The 18577-nt window shown below is 41.3% G+C and overlaps 1 protein-coding gene across 2 annotated transcripts in view; it reads right to left on the minus strand.

Moving 5' to 3' along the window:
- Nucleotides 1-18199, minus strand: part of LOC137334203 (uncharacterized) — a 50296-nt gene extending 32097 nt beyond the window's left edge. Inside the window, exons 1-3 of one of the 2 annotated variants that reach the window (XM_067998796.1) lie at nt 17768-18199; nt 3389-3430; nt 77-541 (exon numbers count right to left, since the gene is read on the minus strand). In XM_067998796.1, coding sequence (XP_067854897.1) covers nt 77-362 — 286 coding nt within the window. In that variant the 5' untranslated portion in view covers nt 363-541; nt 3389-3430; nt 17768-18199. The remainder of the gene's footprint in view (nt 1-76; nt 542-3388; nt 3431-17767) is intronic. The other variant, XM_067998795.1, reaches the window with a different exon arrangement.
- Between the last annotated feature and the right edge of the window lie 378 nt (nt 18200-18577).

An 18577-nucleotide genomic window follows, 5' to 3' on the forward strand; every position in this document is an offset into this window, starting at 1 on the left:
CCTGGAGCATATTGTTTTTTATTAAATTGTATCAGGCTTTATTTTTTAACTTTAAACAAAACTACTGCAGTCTTACCCTTGTGAAATGGTTTCAATATGTAAATACCAAATAGAATTAAAAGTAACAAAAGTATCAGGATCACAGGGGTCAGGAAGACCAGCGGGCACTTTAGTTTATCTGCAATCTCTTCTCGTCTGAGATCCACAGCAGACATGTTGCTTCTCCTCTGTGCCCTCCTCTCTGCTTTCTCAGTTCTGGATCGTCCAAAAACAGTAGACGGCTGTCGAGTTGTATTTGCCTCCTCTCCATTACTGTTGCCTGGGCAAACTGAGCTGGGGAACTGCAAGCTCGTGACTAGCATGGTGAGAGGAATTTGAAATCATAAATACTACTTTGTTTTTAAATTGGTTTCTGGAAGGTCAAAAGGAATTGTTTGAAAACTGTCCTTGGTCAAAGGCTAGTTTCTTGATTATGTGCAGCTTGTTGACATGATTTATTGTACTATGATGGTCACAACTTCAAATCGCAACTGAAACAGACCTGCAAGGAAAATACAAAAAGGAATAAATTAAAACCTGCAAGAGATGCACTAATGTTACAGCATTACATGAATGCCTACTCTGGGTCATCTAGCGGCTCCTACATGTGCCAATATAAACAAGCTTCCATCTGTAAAGAGCTTTACACAAAAGAATATTAGAACAGTTTTACATGCAACATGGAAAGTGTTTTCTTTTAAGAGGAATGGCCAGAGGTGATAATGAATGGAACAAAACAGCTAAATACGGATGAATTAGCTGAGCAAGTTTTGGGTTTAACAGACACAGCAGATGTTAAGTGAAATTGTACAATGATATCAGGTGTTCTTTTCCATCCCAAATGTTATATAAATGCACAGATTGTTGTACACTCTACTTCTCTCCAATCTATAACATTTTAATTAATGGGTTTTGAAGGTTGTTATATTTCTAATTCTTAGGAATAAAACCTGATCATAGACTGTGAAAACCACATTTATGTTGTATAATGATGGTGATTAGATTCATTTCATGTTCAATTATAATGCCATTTCTGTGCTTTTATTCACTACTGTATTGACAGTTACCGTGCAGTAAGGAACAGCTTGAAGGTAAATCTGGAGTCATTCTCCTAGGATTAGATTTTTCAAAACAATAGACAACATTTACTGTCCTTATTTTTCATATAATTTAACAAGCATGTTTGGTGTAGTGCCTTCTGAACCAGAAATGTTGTCTCATATGTCCTGAAGTGCTTGAGAAATTACTTGAAATTACTACACTGCCAATTCCCATACCACAAAGGATCAGCATGAATGTTTCTTTCCGTCCAGAGTGGCTCAACATTACATCCCAGTGACTGTGTTGAATGTTTACAGTGAACAGGTCTATGTCAAAACTGTTCTTATGCCTCAATATAGTTTACGTCATTGCTAAAAAAATATCTAAAATCATGTAAAACATTATAAGATGAAGCTCCCGTTTACCCAAGGACCACTCTGCGATAAGTGGCTCACGTCCTGACCTCTCAAAGCCTCTCCACCATCACAAAGCTCAAGTAAGAAGTCATGATGTGGAGATGCCGGTGATGGACTGGGGTGGACAAATGTAAGGAATCTTACAACACCAGGTTATAGTCCAACAGTTTTATTTGAAAATCACAAGCTTGTGATTTTCAAATAAAACTGTTGGACTATAACCTGGTGTTGTAAGATTCCCTACAAGTAAGAAGTGTGATGGAATAATCACCACTTGTCTGGATGTGTGCAGCCACAACACTCAAGAACTTTGACACCATCCAGGACAGAGCAATTAACTTGATTGGTCCCCCTGCCAATGGACTCGATATCCAGCCCCTTCACCATCAATGAACTGTGGCTACAGTATTATGATCTACAGGATGCATTGCAGCAACTCATTAAGGGTATTTTGACAGCACCTCCCTCATTTGTGAGCTCTGCCATAGAAAAGGTCCAAGTTCCCTGCCAAGTCATATGCCACCCTAACTTGGAAATATATTGCCATTCCTTCATCATTGCTGGGTCAATATCCTAGAACTCCCTACCTAACACCATTGTAGGAGCACTATCACCACAAGAACTGCAGTGATTCAAGAAGGCCTACCACCACCACCTCAGGGCAACTAGAGATCGGCAATAAATTGGACCTTGCCAGTGTTGCTCATATTTCAAGAACAAATGGGAAAAAAATTCTAACAAGGGCTAGTTTTACTGCAAAATGCTTAATAACATATTGGTCTCATTTGCCTGAAAAGGCAAAATAGTGTTTAATGTTGCCAATGTCCTTTCCCCCAGATAACTGCACACTTCCAGACTATGAGAAAGGCACCAACATTTCTCTTATCTTCAAGATGTTTCCTCCAAATTCCTGTATCAGCTGGGCAGCATTGTGGTGAGTGCGTCACTGCAGAGCTTAAATCTAAATTATTTAATTTCATTTCTTATGGTTACGTAGACATAACATCAGCCCTGACACAAACCTTATTTAAACTACATGCAGATTTCTGTAAAAGTGAAGTTGTCTCACAAGGTAATTATGGATAAGGAAGGCCACTTGGCCCATCTTAGTTCATCCATCCAAAACCCTCTAAAGTCCCCTCATTGCAGGATCTAATTAATTCATAAATAATTCCACAGTTTTTATCTCCATCACTATATCTGGGAGTCCATTTCACATATTGATCACTCTTTGTTTGAAGAACAACTTGCTGATATCCGTCCTAAATTTGCCCTTTACTAGTTTGAGCCTGTGTCCCTTTGTCCTACTCTAGCAATTTAATTTAAAGTAAGTTTTCCAGATTCATCTTTTCCGTATTGTTTACTAGCTGATATATGTACCTCTGTAAGATCACCTCTTGGATGCCTCAATTTAAGGCCCATGTCTCTCCAATCTCTCTTAACTCAGATATTTAACACTGGGGATCAGCCTTGTGGCTCTGCACTGCCTCCAGTGCCTGAATACTTCCCTTGTGTCTCAGTCAACTGGACATAGTACTCGAGATGTGGTTTGACCAGAGCACTATACAGTTTGATTATGACATTCCTTCTGACTTGTATTCTTTTGCTTTAACTAGGTAGTTCAACATTCTGTTGGCTTTGTTGACTGCTGTTCTACATTGGTTGATCGTTGAGCCTACTAAGGGTCCCAGGTTGCTTTCAACTTAATCCTTAGCTGTTTCAAGACGATTCATGGAGAATGTGTGTTACACAAATTTGTATCATCAGACAGGTGCAAATACCACAATACAAATCTCCTGGCACGTTGTGCCACAAAGAACACCACAGTGCATAAGTTCATTTGGTAATGCTCATAAGACTATCAGAAGTAATGATAAAACGGTGCTATTTACCAGATAGACATAGTATTTATTCCTTATTTCAAATCCAGTTTTCTGAAAGACATTTTAAAAAATGAAAACATTTTACTAAGAGAAAAAACATTCCATATCCAAAATCTGACTAACCTATCAATAACTTCTGTTTTTATTTTAGATTTGCAGCTTCATAGTTTTTCTTTTTTTCCTGTACTTTTGTTACTGGAATTGTAGTCAATGGCATGGCAGCTTGGCCCCAAAAGGATAGTGGAACCTTTTCAGTTCAGATTGGTCTCTGCCAAATGACGTGCTATCTTCCAATGCAAACACTGTGCAAGAGCAAGCGATGCAGCCTATTTCAGAAAACGGAAACCAAACAGCATCTTAAACTGTATGTGATGTTTCAGCCATAACAAACACTATTTCTCGATGAAATTAAAATGGTGGGGGTGGAATTCTCTGTGGGGATAAAATCAGGAAGTTATACCCGAAATTACGCCCATTCTGCCAATGTATATTTACACCCAAATTTCCTGCCAATCTCATTGACATGTGCCAGAACTTAAAAATGGGTGTAAAAAAGCAGAAATCAGCGTAACCAATCGGGGCCTGAGGAAAGCGTCGAACTCACACCATATGTTCCATTTTTGAGTATGAAAATTAAAGTTTCAAGTCATCTATCATTCATGTACATTAGGCTCAGTATGTTTAAGAACACGCAACCGTGAAAGCTTTTCGATTTTTAATGTGACCCACACTGATACCATAAAAATGTATTCAAAGAAACAGAAAATAGAGTGCAGGTCTCAGGATAATAAACTTTTAAAAGTCACTCAAAAAATAGCAATAAAACACCAGAAAAATGACACTTTCTTGCTGCGCCTAAATTCTGGGCTTAATTTTACACCCATTTTGAACCAGTATAATTGCAAGAAATTTGATGTACAGCTCTTTAGCCTGGGGATGGAACTGTTATAAGCAGCCAAGATATGTTCAGGTTCAGGGATCGATAAACAGGCATACAAGAGTGAGGAAATTCGGGAATAGCATAATTATACACGTAACACACTTGCACACAAGTTTCCTCAATCTTTTCCATCGAGTATTTGCTTTACGCCCCAATTTCCTGTGTCTCTGTGCACAAATATACAGGAATTGAAATCCATGATGTCTATTGTGATGCATTAGCCAAGATTTTCCACTACTGGCTAACCATTGTTTCAGCATGAATTGGGCAGATGGTCATGGAAATTGGGTGGGAGTTTGATCCCACTGGAATTGTGCCCACTTTGCAGCTTAATGTAGCTTCTGGGAGGTGGGACCACTGCGTTAGGTGAAATGCCCATCTCAAACAGTGCTTCATTAACATTTGTATTTGGGGGATGCATCTATCCTGAACACCAGTTCCCATTGCTCAGGATTGCAAGGCATCAATTTATAAGAATGCCCATTTGAAATGGGTACCCAGGGTTGTCAGAAAATCACCTGTGGCACTAGCTGGTTTAAAGGATCCAGGTAAATAAATTCAATCTTTAAAACTTCAATCATTTTTAACTATTTGTGGCCATTTTTTTTTCTGTAGGCATTTAGGTTTTCATGAGCTTTATGCCAATTGTTCAACTTTTTCTGTATCCCTTAGCATCATTCCTGGCTCCAAGGGAATCCCCCTTTCTGAGGTGTTCGGAAGAGAAGGAAATCCTACAGAGGGATGCCAGCCAGAACAAGCTTCACAAAAGATGCTCTGTTCCCACCCTCTGGTACCAGAACACCTGCATCTGCAGATATAGATGAGCATATCTCATTTTGACAGATGATTAGTGCATGCACAGACTCCTCTTCTCAAAGGAAGCTGGGACAACAGAAACAAGGGCTCCACTATGATGTGTGTAGACCTGACTACCTGTAATTTTGGATCCTTCCTCAGAAGCATGTCATGCTTTCTGTGGCACTGCATGAAAGAAAGTATGCTAACATAGAAACATAGAAAATAGGAGCAAGAGTAGGCCATTCGGCCCTTCGGGCTGCTCCACCATTCAAAATGATCATTGCTGATCGTCTAACTCCGTACCCTGTTCCCACTTTTTCCCCATATCCCTTGATCCCTTTAGCATTAAGAAATATATCTATCTCCTTGTTGAATACATCTAATGACTTGGCCTCCACTGCCTTCTGTGGTAGAGAATTCCACAGGTTCACCACCCTCAGAGAAGAAATTTCTCCTCATCTTGGTTCTAAATGGCATACCCCGTATCCTGAGACTGTGACCCCTGGTTCTGGACTCCCCAGCCATCGGGAACATCCTCCCTGCATCTAGTCTGTCTTGTCCTGTTAGAATTGTATATGTTTCGATGAGATCACCTCTCATTCTTCTAAACTCTAGTGAATATAGGCCTAGTCAACCCAATCTCTCCTCATACGTTAGTCCTGCCATCCTAGGAATCAGTCTGGTAAAGGTGAAGAACAGCCTACCACACCCACTAAGATGTCACCAACCATATTTGCAAGCACTTGTGTACCCACCTGGCAATGACCTTTGCAAAGCTATCTTCTCAGTTTTTTTTTTATTCATTCATGGGATGTGGGCACGCTGGCAAGGTCAGCATTTATTGCCCATCCCTAACTGCCCTTGAGAAGGTGGTGGTGAGCCGCCTTCTTGAACCGCTGCAGTCCGTGTGGTGAAGGTACTCCCACAGTGCTGTTCGGTAGGGAACTCCAGGATTTTGACCCAGCAACGATGAAGGAATGGCAATATATTTCCAAGTCAGGATGGTGTATGACTTGGAGAGGAACATGCATGTGATGGTGTTCCCATGCACCTGCTGCCCTTGTCCTTCTAGGTGGTAGAGGTCGCGGGTTTGGGAGGTGCTGTCGAAGAAGCCTTGGCGAATTGCTGCAGTGCATGTTGTAGATGGTACACACTACAGCCATGGTGCACTGGTGGTGGAGGGAGTGAATGTTTAAGGTGGTGGATGGGGTGGCAATCAAGTGGGCTGCTTTGTCCTGGATGGTGTCGAGCTTCTTGAGTGTTGTTGGAGCTGCACTCATCCAGGCAAATGGAGAGTATTCCATCACACTCCTGACTTGTGCCTTGTGGATGGTGGAAAGGCTTTGGGGAGTCAGGAGGTGAGTCACTCACTGCAGAATACCCAGCCTCTGACCTGCTCTTACAGCCACAGTATTTATGTGGCTGGTCCAGCTGAGTTTCTGGTCAATGGTGACCCCCGGGATGCTAATGGTGGGGGATTCGGCAATTGCAATGCCGTTGAATGTCAAGGGGACTTGGTTAGACTCTCTCTTATTGGAGACGGTCATTGCCTGGTACTTGTCTGGCGCGAATGTTACTTGCCACTTTTCAGTCTAAGCCTGGATGTTGTCCAGGTCTTGCTGCATGCGAGCATGGACTGCTTCATTATCTGAGGGGTTGCGAATGGAACTGAACACTGCAATCATCAGTGAACATCCTCACTTCTGACCTTATGATTGAGGGAAGGTCATTGATGAAGCAGCTAAAGATGGTTGGGCTTAGGACACTGCCCTGAGGAGCTCCCGCAGCGATGTCCCGGGGCTGAGATGATTGGCCTCCAACAACCACTACCATCTTCCTTTGTGCTAGGGATGACTCCAGCCACTGGAGTGTTTTCCCCCTGATTCCCATTGACTTCAATTTTTCTCGGGCTTCTTGATGCCATACTTGGTCAAATGCTGCCTCAATGTCAAGGGCAGTCATTCTCACCTCACCTTTTGAATTCAGCTCTTTTGTCCATGTTTCGACCATGTAATGAAGTCTGGAGCCGAGTGGTCCTGGCGGAACCCAAACTGAGCATCGGTGAGCAGGTTATTGGTGAGCATGTGCCGCTTGATATCACTGTCAATGACACCTTCCATCACTTTGCCGAGATTGAGAGTAGACTGATGGGGCAGTAATTGGTCAGATTGGATTTGTCCTGCTTTCTGTGGACAGGAGTATTCCACTTTGTCGGGTGGTTGCCAGTGTTGTAGCTGTACGGGAGCAGCTTGGCTAGAGGCGCGGCTAGTTCTGAAGCACAAGTCTTCAGCACTACAGCCGAGATGTTGTTGGGGCCCATAGCCTTTGTTGTATCCAATGCACTCACTTGACATCACGTAGAGTGAATCGAATTGGCTGAAGACTGGCTTCAATGATGGTGGGGATCTCGGGAGGAAATGGATCATCCGCTCGGCACTTCTGGCTGAAGATGGTTGCAAACGCTTCAGCCTTGTCTTTCTGGGTCAGCAGAGAGGCAAATGTTCTGCTGCAAGGACATCTGCAGCTACTATGCAGTATCGAGGGGACACATCCATTGTCAATAACCCCCAGCTGTTATCTGAAAATTGGCTCCATCTCTGTGCTAGCATACTACTATGCTGACCTCAGAGGATAGTGCTGTGAAGTGGCTCAAATGACCACCATCCCACCCATTACCTCATGCAGCACTAACTCCACTTCAGCAGCTGTCAAACGAGGTCAGGAGCTGACTGCTTCATCTTTTGACTGCAGACTCATGCCTGCACCTCAGGTTTCTTTTCCGTTCATTTCTGCCTGTGGCTTTTTCACACTTTGCTCCTTCAGCCTTGGCAAAGACTGCTAACGGGTTGAAGTGCTTTTTCAGGCTTTCTAAAGACTTTCAGAATTTTTGTCACTCTGATGTGCTACTCCCTTTTAATTGTCCCCTTCCCTTTAAATTTCAGTTATGTGCAATTACCACTTCCACCACTAGTGCATTCCCTACATCCAATCGAATCTTCACCTGAAACTATGCTAATGAGCTGTCCTCGGAAAATTGGGTGCAAACCACACACTTTTATTTAAGCCTGTCTGGAACCAACCAATAGCCGTTTAGAACAAAACTATGCCAAACGCAGAAATTCTAGGCTATTGTGTCCTTAGACATACCTTTAATTCCTATTTTGTTAAGAATAACATAAGATTTATTTGCAGCTGCTGTTTACTTGAATTCCCTTCACATCTTCAGACTAGAATTCAGACAACTAAGTGCTTGAAAAAACAATCAAAATCATTCAGAAAAGAAACAGGGATATATAAAACTAACATTTTATTCTGATTGCCGATTGCAAGGCAATGGATTAGTATTTGCACAAGTAAATCCATAATTACACTAATATGGCATTTCAACAACCTTTCACATAGCATTTCTAAAATCTTCGTATAATGTAAAACTTTACTTTTAAATGATTTAAAACAATAATAGTCTTACATTTTATTTGGACTAATGTACAGGAAAACAGCAGTGCTGTCCCTTCCCAATGCAAATTGTTTTTACAATGCAGGAAAACAGCAATTTTATCCCTTCCCAATGCAAATTGTTTGAAATGCAGCATTCTGAGGAATTCTGATCAGCAGGTCACAGAACAACAGGGTGGAGTTACACAGCCACAATCCTGAGTGATGAGTGGAATAAGGTCTTGGTTGTTTTGGAGCTGGAGCTTGTTGTTTTTGGCATCAATGTGAAGTCGTGTAAGAGGAAATCTTGTGATATGGTAGAATGTACACCCACAGGCATTGTCTCAGGGCACCTGAATATGTTACATTATCTCAAGACCTTTTTTCCTTGCATATACGGTACATTGGTGGTTATCCAGTCTGTTAAAGTAAATGTAATCCAACCTTCAAAATGCAGTGTTGAATTGGTGCTGGTGTAAACCAGGCCCACTAAGTGGTTGGTTTTAAGTAAAAACCATTTGGGTAGAAGTCAATATATTCGAGTAACAGACTCCACACCAAATTACATAGAATTATATAGAATGTACGGCACAGAAACAGGCCATTCAGCCCAACTGGTGTTTATGCTCCAGAGAAGCCACCTCCCTCCCTACTTCAACTAACCCCATCAGCATATCCTTCTATTCCTTTCTCCCTCATGTGTTTATCTAGCTTCCCCTTAAATGCATCTATGCTAGTCGCCTCAACTACTCCTCGTGGTAGCGAGTTCCACATTCTAACCACTCTCAGGATAAAGAAGTTTCTCCTGAATTTCTTATTGGATTTATTATTGGCTATCTTATATTTATGGCCCCTAGTTCCGGTTTCCTCCACAAGCGGAAACATCGTCTCCATGTCTACCCAATCAAACCCTTTCATAATCTTAAAGACCTCTATCAGGTCACTTCTCAGTTTCATAGTCGGTACAGCACAGAAGGAGGCCATTCGGCCCATTGTGCCTATGCCGGCTCTTTGACAGAGCTATTCAATTGGTCCCATTCCCCTGATCTTTCCCCATAGCCCTGTAATTTTTTTCCCTTCAAGTATTTATCCAATTCTCTTTTGAAAGTTACCACTGAATCTGCTTCGACGGCCCTTTCAGGCAGTGCATTTCAGATCATAACAGCTCGCTGCATAAAAAACGTTTTGTCACGTCGCCTCTGGCTTTTTTGTTGATCGTCTTAAATCTGTGTCCTTTGGTTACTGACCTGTCTGCCACTGGAAACAGTTTCTCCTTATTAACTCTGTCAAAACCGTTCATGATTTTGAACACTTCTATCAAATCTCCCCTTAACCTTCTCTGTTCTCAGGAGAACAACCCCAGCTTCTCCAGTCTCTCCACATAACTGAAGTCCCTCATCCATGGTACCATTCTAGTAAATCTCTTCTGCACCCTCTCTAAGGCCTTGACATCCTCCCAAAGTGTGGTGCCCAGAATTGAACACAATACTCCAGCTGAGGCCTAATCAGTGCTTTATAAAGGTTTAGCATTACTTCCTTGCTTTTGTACTCTATGTCTCTATTAATAGAGCCCCAGATCATATATGCTTTTTTAACAGCCTTCTCAACTTGTCCTGCCACCTTCAAAGATTTATGTATGTGCACCTCCCGGGTGTCTCTGTTCCTGCATCCCCTTTAAAATTGTACCATTTAGTTTATACAGCCTCCCCTCATTCTTCCTACAAAATGCATCACTTCACACTTCTCTGCATTAAATTTCATCTGCCATGTGTCTGCCCATTTCGCCAGTCTGTCTACGTCCTCCTGAAGTCTGTTACTATCCTCCACATTGTTTACTACATTGCCGAGTTTCGTGTTGTCTGCAAACTGAAATTATACCTTCTATATCCAAGTCTAGAAAATTAATATATCAATCTTCTCTTTTCTAGAGAAAAGAGCCCCAGCCTGCTCAATCTTTCCTGATAGGTAGAACCTCTCAGTTCTTGGACCATCCTAGTAGATCTTTTTTGCACCTTCTCAAGTGCCTCTATATCCTTTTTATAATATGGGGACCAGAACTGTTCACTGTACTCCAAATGTGATCTAATCAAGTATCGATACAAGTTTAACATAACTTCTCTGCCTTACAATAATATCCCTCCAGAAATGAACCCCAGTGCTTGGTTTGCTTTTTTTCATGGACTTAGTGACCTGCGTCGCTACTTTTAGTGATTTGCGTATCTGTACCCCCAGATCCCTCTGTTCCTTTACCCCATTTAAATACTTATTATCTAAGCAGTATGTGGCCCTTTTATTCTTACGACCAAAATGTAATACCTCACACTTGTCTATATTGAAATTCATTTGCCAATTACATTCCCATTCAGCAAATTTATTGATGTCTTTCTGTATGTTGTTGCAGTTCTCCTCAATATTAACTATACCCCTCAATTTGGTGTTGTCCACAAATTTTGAAATTGTATTTTGGTTTCTCGAATGCAAATCGTTGATGTAAATTGTGAACAACAGTAGTCCGAGCACCGATCCTTGTGGAACACCACTTTCGACCTTTTACCAACCTTTAACCCCTATGCTGTTTTCTGTTTTGTAGCCAGCTTGCTATCCATTCTGCTACTTGTCCCCTGACTCCACGTGCTCTGACCTTAGTTATGAGTCTACTATGCAGTACCTTATCGAAGGCCTTTTGAAAATCCAAATATTTACTACTACATCTACTACATTACCCTTGTCTACCCTTTCTGTTACTTCTTCAAAGAATTCAATAAGGTTGGTGAAGCATGACCTTCCCTTTTGAGATTCGTGCTGACTATTCTTTATTATATTTTCGGTTTCTAGATATTTTTCTATTACATCTTTGAGTAAGGATTCCATTATCTTTCCTACTACCGATGTTAAGCTAATTGGTCTATAGTTCCCTGGACTGGTTCTATCTCCCTTTTTAAATATAGGAATCACATTAGCCCCATCACAATTGGCCTCGTATCCTTCCCCTACATCCACTTATGTTTCTCCACATGCAGTGTTAGGGGTCATCATTGAAGTTACTGTTCTTTGAATGTGATGGTAAATCAAGGTCTCATTTGCCTGTGCTACTAGAGGATTCACAGTAAGTCTCAGAGTGTGGGTGAGGGGAACGAGTAACCCTTTTGTCTTGGGCTGAGAAATTAGTACCCTGTTTGCTATAAAGTTTCCATAAAGTTTTTTTCCAGAGATTGATCACTTCCCGACATTAGCCCAAAATGGACCTTTTACTAGTATGAATCTATGTCCCCTTGCCTTACCACGTTTCTCATAACTCAGAGCTTTGACACTAGAAATCAACCTTGCTGTTATTTTCTGTACTGCCCCCAGTGCTTGAATGTCTCCCTTTTTTTTTGGCAACCAAAACTGGATGCAGTACATTTTTGACATGTATTCTACTATTTTGGTGTTGATTGCTGCTCTGCATTGGTTGCAGATGTTGAGTGTGGAGTCTATTAAGACTCCTAGGTCTCTTTCAGCGTCATCCTCAGCTACTTCAACTCTATTCATGGAGTACATATGTCAATTATTTTTTCTTCCCGGGCCCTATAATTGGTTCCAGTCTCTCTGGGTTAGAAAGAGGAAAAACAACTTGAGTTCTTCCTTCTGATCACTATACAATGACTGCTGCTGGAAATTTCACAAGTGGAAAGGGACAAGATTGGATTCAGCTGCACGCTCCACAATCAAATAGCCTGCCAACACTACAATCCAGATGACTTAAGCAAGGTACTGGAGGGTTGTTGGCAACTGTGGAACCATGTCCATTCAGGACTGGATGAGAGAAAAGGGGGAAAGCTGTCAAAATTAGTAAATCCCTTATGAAATCACTGGCAGCAAACATTGATCCTTTGTTTGATTATAACTTTGGAGATTTAAATCCTGAACACACATCTTCAGTTTTATTGCATCTGCTACTCTCAATGAACTGTTCTACTGATTTAGATTATGGATTCACCTTGATCTGTGCTGATGCCATTATTTCCACAACTCAGTCATGCAATGAGGGGGAATCAACACCATTTGGTAATTATAATAATTAAGGTTGTTATGCTAGTGGGGTGGTTCATGCAGAAACAGTGCTAGGTTTTATGCTTTACTTTCCTCGGCTTGTGTTGGATATTCTATTTCCTTCGTTGAATGTTACTCTATAGTTGTTATGCATGTTAAGCACGACTTCCCCTACATCACATTCAACATCACCTAAGGAGTACATCTGTTGCCCATTCTTTTTCTTCCAATGTGCAATAATTGTCCATATTAAACTTCACCTCTTCCTGCTCCCATCCACTTACTTATTTTATCTAACTTACTATGTTGCCTCTTACGTTCAGCTGCTTCCTCTCCAATGGGTATCCTCTGCGAAGTTGAAAAGTTTGTATTGATCTTCTGAATTTATGTCATTTAGAAACAGTAGAGGTCACAATGCCAACCCCCGAGGTACTCCATTTTTGAATTCCCCCAACCTGACATCACTTCCCTAACAAGTTCCTGCTTTTTCCTATCTTCAGCCAATTTCTTATCCATTCCAAGGTTTTCCCTTGTATCCCTACCACTTTAAGCTTAAGGAGAAGTCTTTTGTATGGAACTTTGCCAAAGGCATTTTTGGAAATCTAGGTACACCACAGTGTAGGTTTTTCCACAGTACATTTGGAACGTCACTTCCGCAAAGAAGTTCAAGAAGCTTGGTCAAGTAGGATTTTCCTCTAAGCATCAGTTTGGCTCGGTTGGGAGCACTTTTGCCTCTGAGTCAGAAGATTGTGGATTTATGCCCCAGGACTAGAGTGCAAAATCTAAATTGCCACTTTGGAGTGCTACACCGTTGGAGGTGTTGTACTTCAGATGAGATGTTAAACTGAGCCCTTGCTGTTTGTCTCAAGGGTTCAGGTATCCATGGCATTATTCAAAGAAGAGCAAGGAATTCTATCAGTGTCCTGGTCAATATTCCTCCTTCAACCAACACGATCAAAACAAATTTACTGATCATCCGTCTCATTTGTTGTTTGTAGGACGTTGCTTTGTACAAATTGGCTGTTGTGTTTACCCACACAATAGCAGTAACTTCAAAAAGAAATTCCTTAGATGTGAAGTGCTTTGAGAGGTCCTGAGAGAAATGATATAGTGCTATATAAATGCAAGTTTGTTCTTTATACATTCACATTGGTTACTATTTACTAGGTTATCATCATGCAGGTAATCCTCAAGTTTACTCTTGATAATTTTACCCAGTATTTAAGTTTGTATTTGGATCTGTAGTTGTCTGAGTCTGTTTTATTACCTTTTCTAAAAATGGTACCACGTCAATTTTTCCAATCTAATTGTACCTCCCCAGTTTTCATCAACTTCCTCATAATGAGCATCAATACCTCATTTCTTGTCTCTCTTAGCACCTGAAAATGTGTTTGTTTTGAGCCTTAGCATCTCCATCTCATTAATGTTAAAGTTGTTGATTCTGCTTAATTACCATCAATTTTGTTTTATTCGTTCATGGGATGTGGGCGTCGCTGGCAAGGCCAGCATTTATTGCCCATCCCTAATTGGCCTTGAGAAGGTGGTGGTGAGCCGCCGCCTTGAACCGCTGCAGTCCGTGAGGTGAAGGTACTCCCATAGTGCTGTTAGAAAGGGAGTTTCCAGGATTTTGACCCAGCGATGAAGGAACAGCGATATATTTCCAAGTCAGGATGGTGTGTGCCTTAGAGGGGAACGTGCAGATGGTGTTGTTCCTATGTGCCTGCTGCTCTTGTCCTTCTAGGTGGTAGAGGTCGCGGGTTTGGGAGGTGCTGTCGAAGAAGCCTTGGCGAGTTGCTACATTGCATCCTGTGGATGGTACACACTGCAGCCACGGTGCGCCGGTGGTGAAGGGAGTGAATGTTTAGGGTGGTGGATGGGGTGCCAATCAAGCGGGCTACTTTATCCTGGATGGTGTTGAGCTTCGAGTGTTGTTGGAGCTGCACTCATCAAGGCAAGTGGAGAGTATTCCATCACACTCCTGACTTGTGCCTTGTAGATGGGCATGTTGCTCGTATCTGGTGAAAATTTGACAGCGGTAGTAGGATGAGTATATTAACTATTTTATGTTCCTCCTCAGTTGCAGTGTGAAGAGCACCTTTTAAAGTTCTTATCTCTTCTCCAGCTGCCCCCCTCAAATCAGAAGGCTGTAAACTCGAGCGCAACTGGCACACATCCTGTCCAGCCTATCTCGACCACGTCAATTCTTGCTCTCTTAAGCCAAAGCCACCTGCTACCACAGGATCCTGGAAGGACAAGGCTCCTTTTCTGCCTCCTCAAGCTCCTTTAACAGGCCCCTTCTACCCTCACGTCTAGTTATTTATTTGCAGACTCTGGCAGTGTATTTGTAGAATCTGGCAGTTCCTTTGCGATTCAAGTCTTATTGCAATCTGTGACCTGCGAGAAGCTGAGACAGTGTCTGCAGCACCCAGCACACACAAGTCGAGCAAGTTCCATATTACCTGTCCCCACTGCTCCCAATTCACTGAACAACATTGAGGCAGAAAGAATGCAGAATATAGTAAGGGCATCAACATGGTTACTGTTTTGTTGAGTTGTTCTCAAAACCTTCCAACTTGCATTAAGATATTATTTTTGTGCTGAGATTTGCTCATCATTTGTATAATTTAGAATTTTCCAGTTTCCAAGATCAACAGTTGACTGCAAAAGCTCCAGGTATAGCAAATTTCTAAGTCCACCACTGTAAAATACAAAATTTTGCATATTTCAACTGTTTCCTGCATTTCAAGTACTGGATATATTTTGGTATCCTTGCAACAACCTTCTGTCCTACCGCACAATCAATGTAACTACTTGTTTTTCATGTCATAGACAAGGCCTTTGGGCTTGGTTTGCACTTGAAAATATATAAAATTGAAGAATATGATCCTCTAAACTGGTAAAAATCTTGGAATCTCATGTAATAAAAGCAGAATTTGATTTATTCAATCACCATAAAGCATTGGCCTATCTTCAGGGTTGCTTTTGAGTTTTTTTAGTTGTTAGCTTTTTTGAGGCTGCATCAGCTTTTAAAAAGTTAATATCCAGCTGGCTGAAGTCTCCCATTAAAATAAGCTTCCTGTTTTGCATGCCCACCTTATCTATTCATTTATTAAACTGTCCTGTCTGTAGTATACCTCTAATGTTAGTTTGCCCTTTTCATGGTAAGAATGTCTAACCAGAGTAGTTTGTTTTTCAATCAGTTTCTTCAACCTCCCCAGTATTGCTGATATATAGGGATACAGCACCTCCTTTCCTGTCCCGTGTCTTTCCTGAACACTCCATCTTCCTGTGCTATATGTGTTACTGTTTTCAGGAGTCAATCATGTTTCTGATATTCCTTCTACATTGCAATTCACTACTGCCACGACAACCTTAAATTTGATTCAGGGCGTTTCAGGTAAGCAATGTTTCCTGTCTGAAGCAATCTTTTGCTGTGTTTGCATAAACAAAGCAACTAGATTATTCACAGCATGTAAACACAGAGATTCCCAGATCAGCCAGTCTCCTGATTTTAACTATGTTGCTTCCGATTCCAGTTTAGCAAACTGCAATGAAAGTAATTTTCACATATCTCCCAACTGTTCTCTGACGTGCTCTTCACAATGCAGCTGCTTGGGCTAAAAAGAGCCAAGTTGCTGGGTGGCTGTTTGTCCCTTGTGGTGTGCACTTTTTCTCATTCCCCTGAACACTTAGTGGCTTGGCTGTCTATATATATGATTAAGCACCGTGCAGTAGAATTATGTGGCTCTAGTAATTTGTGTTTACAAATATTGAAACTTTTACTTGTCATAACTTCACAGACTCGAGTAGCACACTGCAATTTTGTGAAGTTGATGAGTTTTACATTACACTCAGGATGTAGTGGTGGGTATACTAGGCATACCCTTTTATTTTGGACACAAGAGTGTGCCTATTTTTTGCTAGCATTTAATTGAAAGTATACTGATTATACCCACTTTTAATTTGGAAGCTTACGATACTGGTTCCAAAAGCCAACAAGATGGCAAATTGTATAAAATCAAGGCAATGATTTGCCATCTCCTGATAAAGATCATAAAGTTTTGTGGCATTTACTGTAATGAGGAACTTTTCTTTATACTATTTATACTGTCCGTGGTTCATTTTAAGACCAAAGATCAGAAATTACTGTTGGTGATATTAGTGGATGAATGCTTAATGCAATTCCCTGCCTGCTTTTTTAACTGAGGTATTAACTTGTTTAAAATAAACTGGGTTAATACCTGTGTTTAAATAGCAGATACAGGAATATTATACTAATAACACAGACAGTAATTACTAGGGCCAAAAAATTATGACGGTATAACAAGAAATTAGAGTCAAAAAGCAATATATTATTTTGTTAGTTATGGATTAGCACAATGTAACCAATTTCAGTCCAGTTCAGTGGTGTAGATATCAGAAAACATTTACCTACATATAAAGAGGCTGGTCCAAAATGCAACAAATAAAGTATCAAAATTCTACATTTTCTGGGGGAGCATGCCCCCAGACCCCGAGAGAAATAAATCCTGTCCTTGTGGAATTGCCAACACAACACTGCGAACACCTGCTTCAAAGGGGCACAGATCCACCATGTTAGTTACTGGGAAAACAATATCTGCTACAGCATGAAATATGATGCAGTTTTAGTGAAGGAATTTTATTTTTTAAATCAATTGTTAAATTGTTTAACTCTTCAGGATAGATGCCTCTGTGTCTACCTGGTAAAATGACGTGGGTAATGTCCCTTTATTATTGAAACATACAAATTTATTTGATAATTTTCTTAGAGGAACAGGAAATACCTTCATTCCATTTATATAAGAAAATTCTTGAAATCCCACATCTCCAAGTCGAAACAAAAAACAGCTGTCAGTAGAGTGATGAACACTCGTTTAGGTCAGCTTGCTCAGTGACCGTAGCAGAAATAGTTTCTTTCCCTGACAATCTGTGTCCAGCTGCATACTTGAATTGGAATAAGGTGTCAAAGGTGTTTGAATCTTTTACAGACCAGTCGCTCAAATGTCTACATCCCTTCAATCTGAAGCATGAGTTTTAACGAAATCTTCCCAATTGGGTTTGGTTGTCTCCCGTGATCCATAACCATGTAATTAATGACAGTTCGAGAAACTCACTACAAGGCACCGACTCAAATCTGGTCAATGGCAAACACCCGGACTCACCTGGGCTTTAAAACCGCAGTGTTCTCCTAATCGTCCGAATCCAGAAGCGAGTGAGAGGCCGGGTTGTTCGGTATCCTGCAACATCCCCGGGGGGGTCGGGGCTGCTGCTGTTGGTCTGCGGGCCCGGGGACTCGGGACTGGGCAGCGGTCGCCGCAAAGGGCTGAGTCGCTGGCAGTTGGTCTCTAGGGGTTGGGAGGGTTTCTTACGGCGAGCACAAGGAGTCAACGATTCGAAACTTTGAGGCAGTTCCGAAACAGACTGACATCTCAGCTCTGTTCACTCTGCAATCCATCGGAATGTGACAAAATGTAAATGTACTGTTGGGAACATTCTCCCTCCCAGTATGCACACAGCTGTTTCTCCAACAGGTTGTCTTACTGCATATATTTTTGCCGTTATCAACATGAGAACAGATACTGTGAGTATGGTACAAGCTATGACACATTCAGGACTGACAGGATATCATAAGCCAGCCCTCAATCCAGGGTGGTTTATCTGAACTCAGAGGTTTGTTACTGGCTTAAAAATACCAGAGATTTTAACTCTGGGTCAGTTTTGGGCGAGTGAATTTGTGCTTAGATGGATGGAAAGAATGTGTCTAATTTAAAGCAAAGTGCTAGAGTAAGCAATGAGGATGACTGGCAATCGCTATATATGGTATGATTGTCAATTTTCTAACATTGCTATATATTGGTATGAGTTTCACTTGTTTCATATTGATAGAAATTCCTCTCCAAGGAGTTTGTACGTCAGCCAGGTTTGTTTGAATAGTTTCACACCAGAACAACATTTTCCAATTATATAGCGCC

The sequence above is a fragment of the Heptranchias perlo genome, chromosome 17 (genome assembly GCF_035084215.1).
Source record: "Heptranchias perlo isolate sHepPer1 chromosome 17, sHepPer1.hap1, whole genome shotgun sequence".
Classification (NCBI taxonomy): domain Eukaryota; kingdom Metazoa; phylum Chordata; class Chondrichthyes; order Hexanchiformes; family Hexanchidae; genus Heptranchias; species Heptranchias perlo.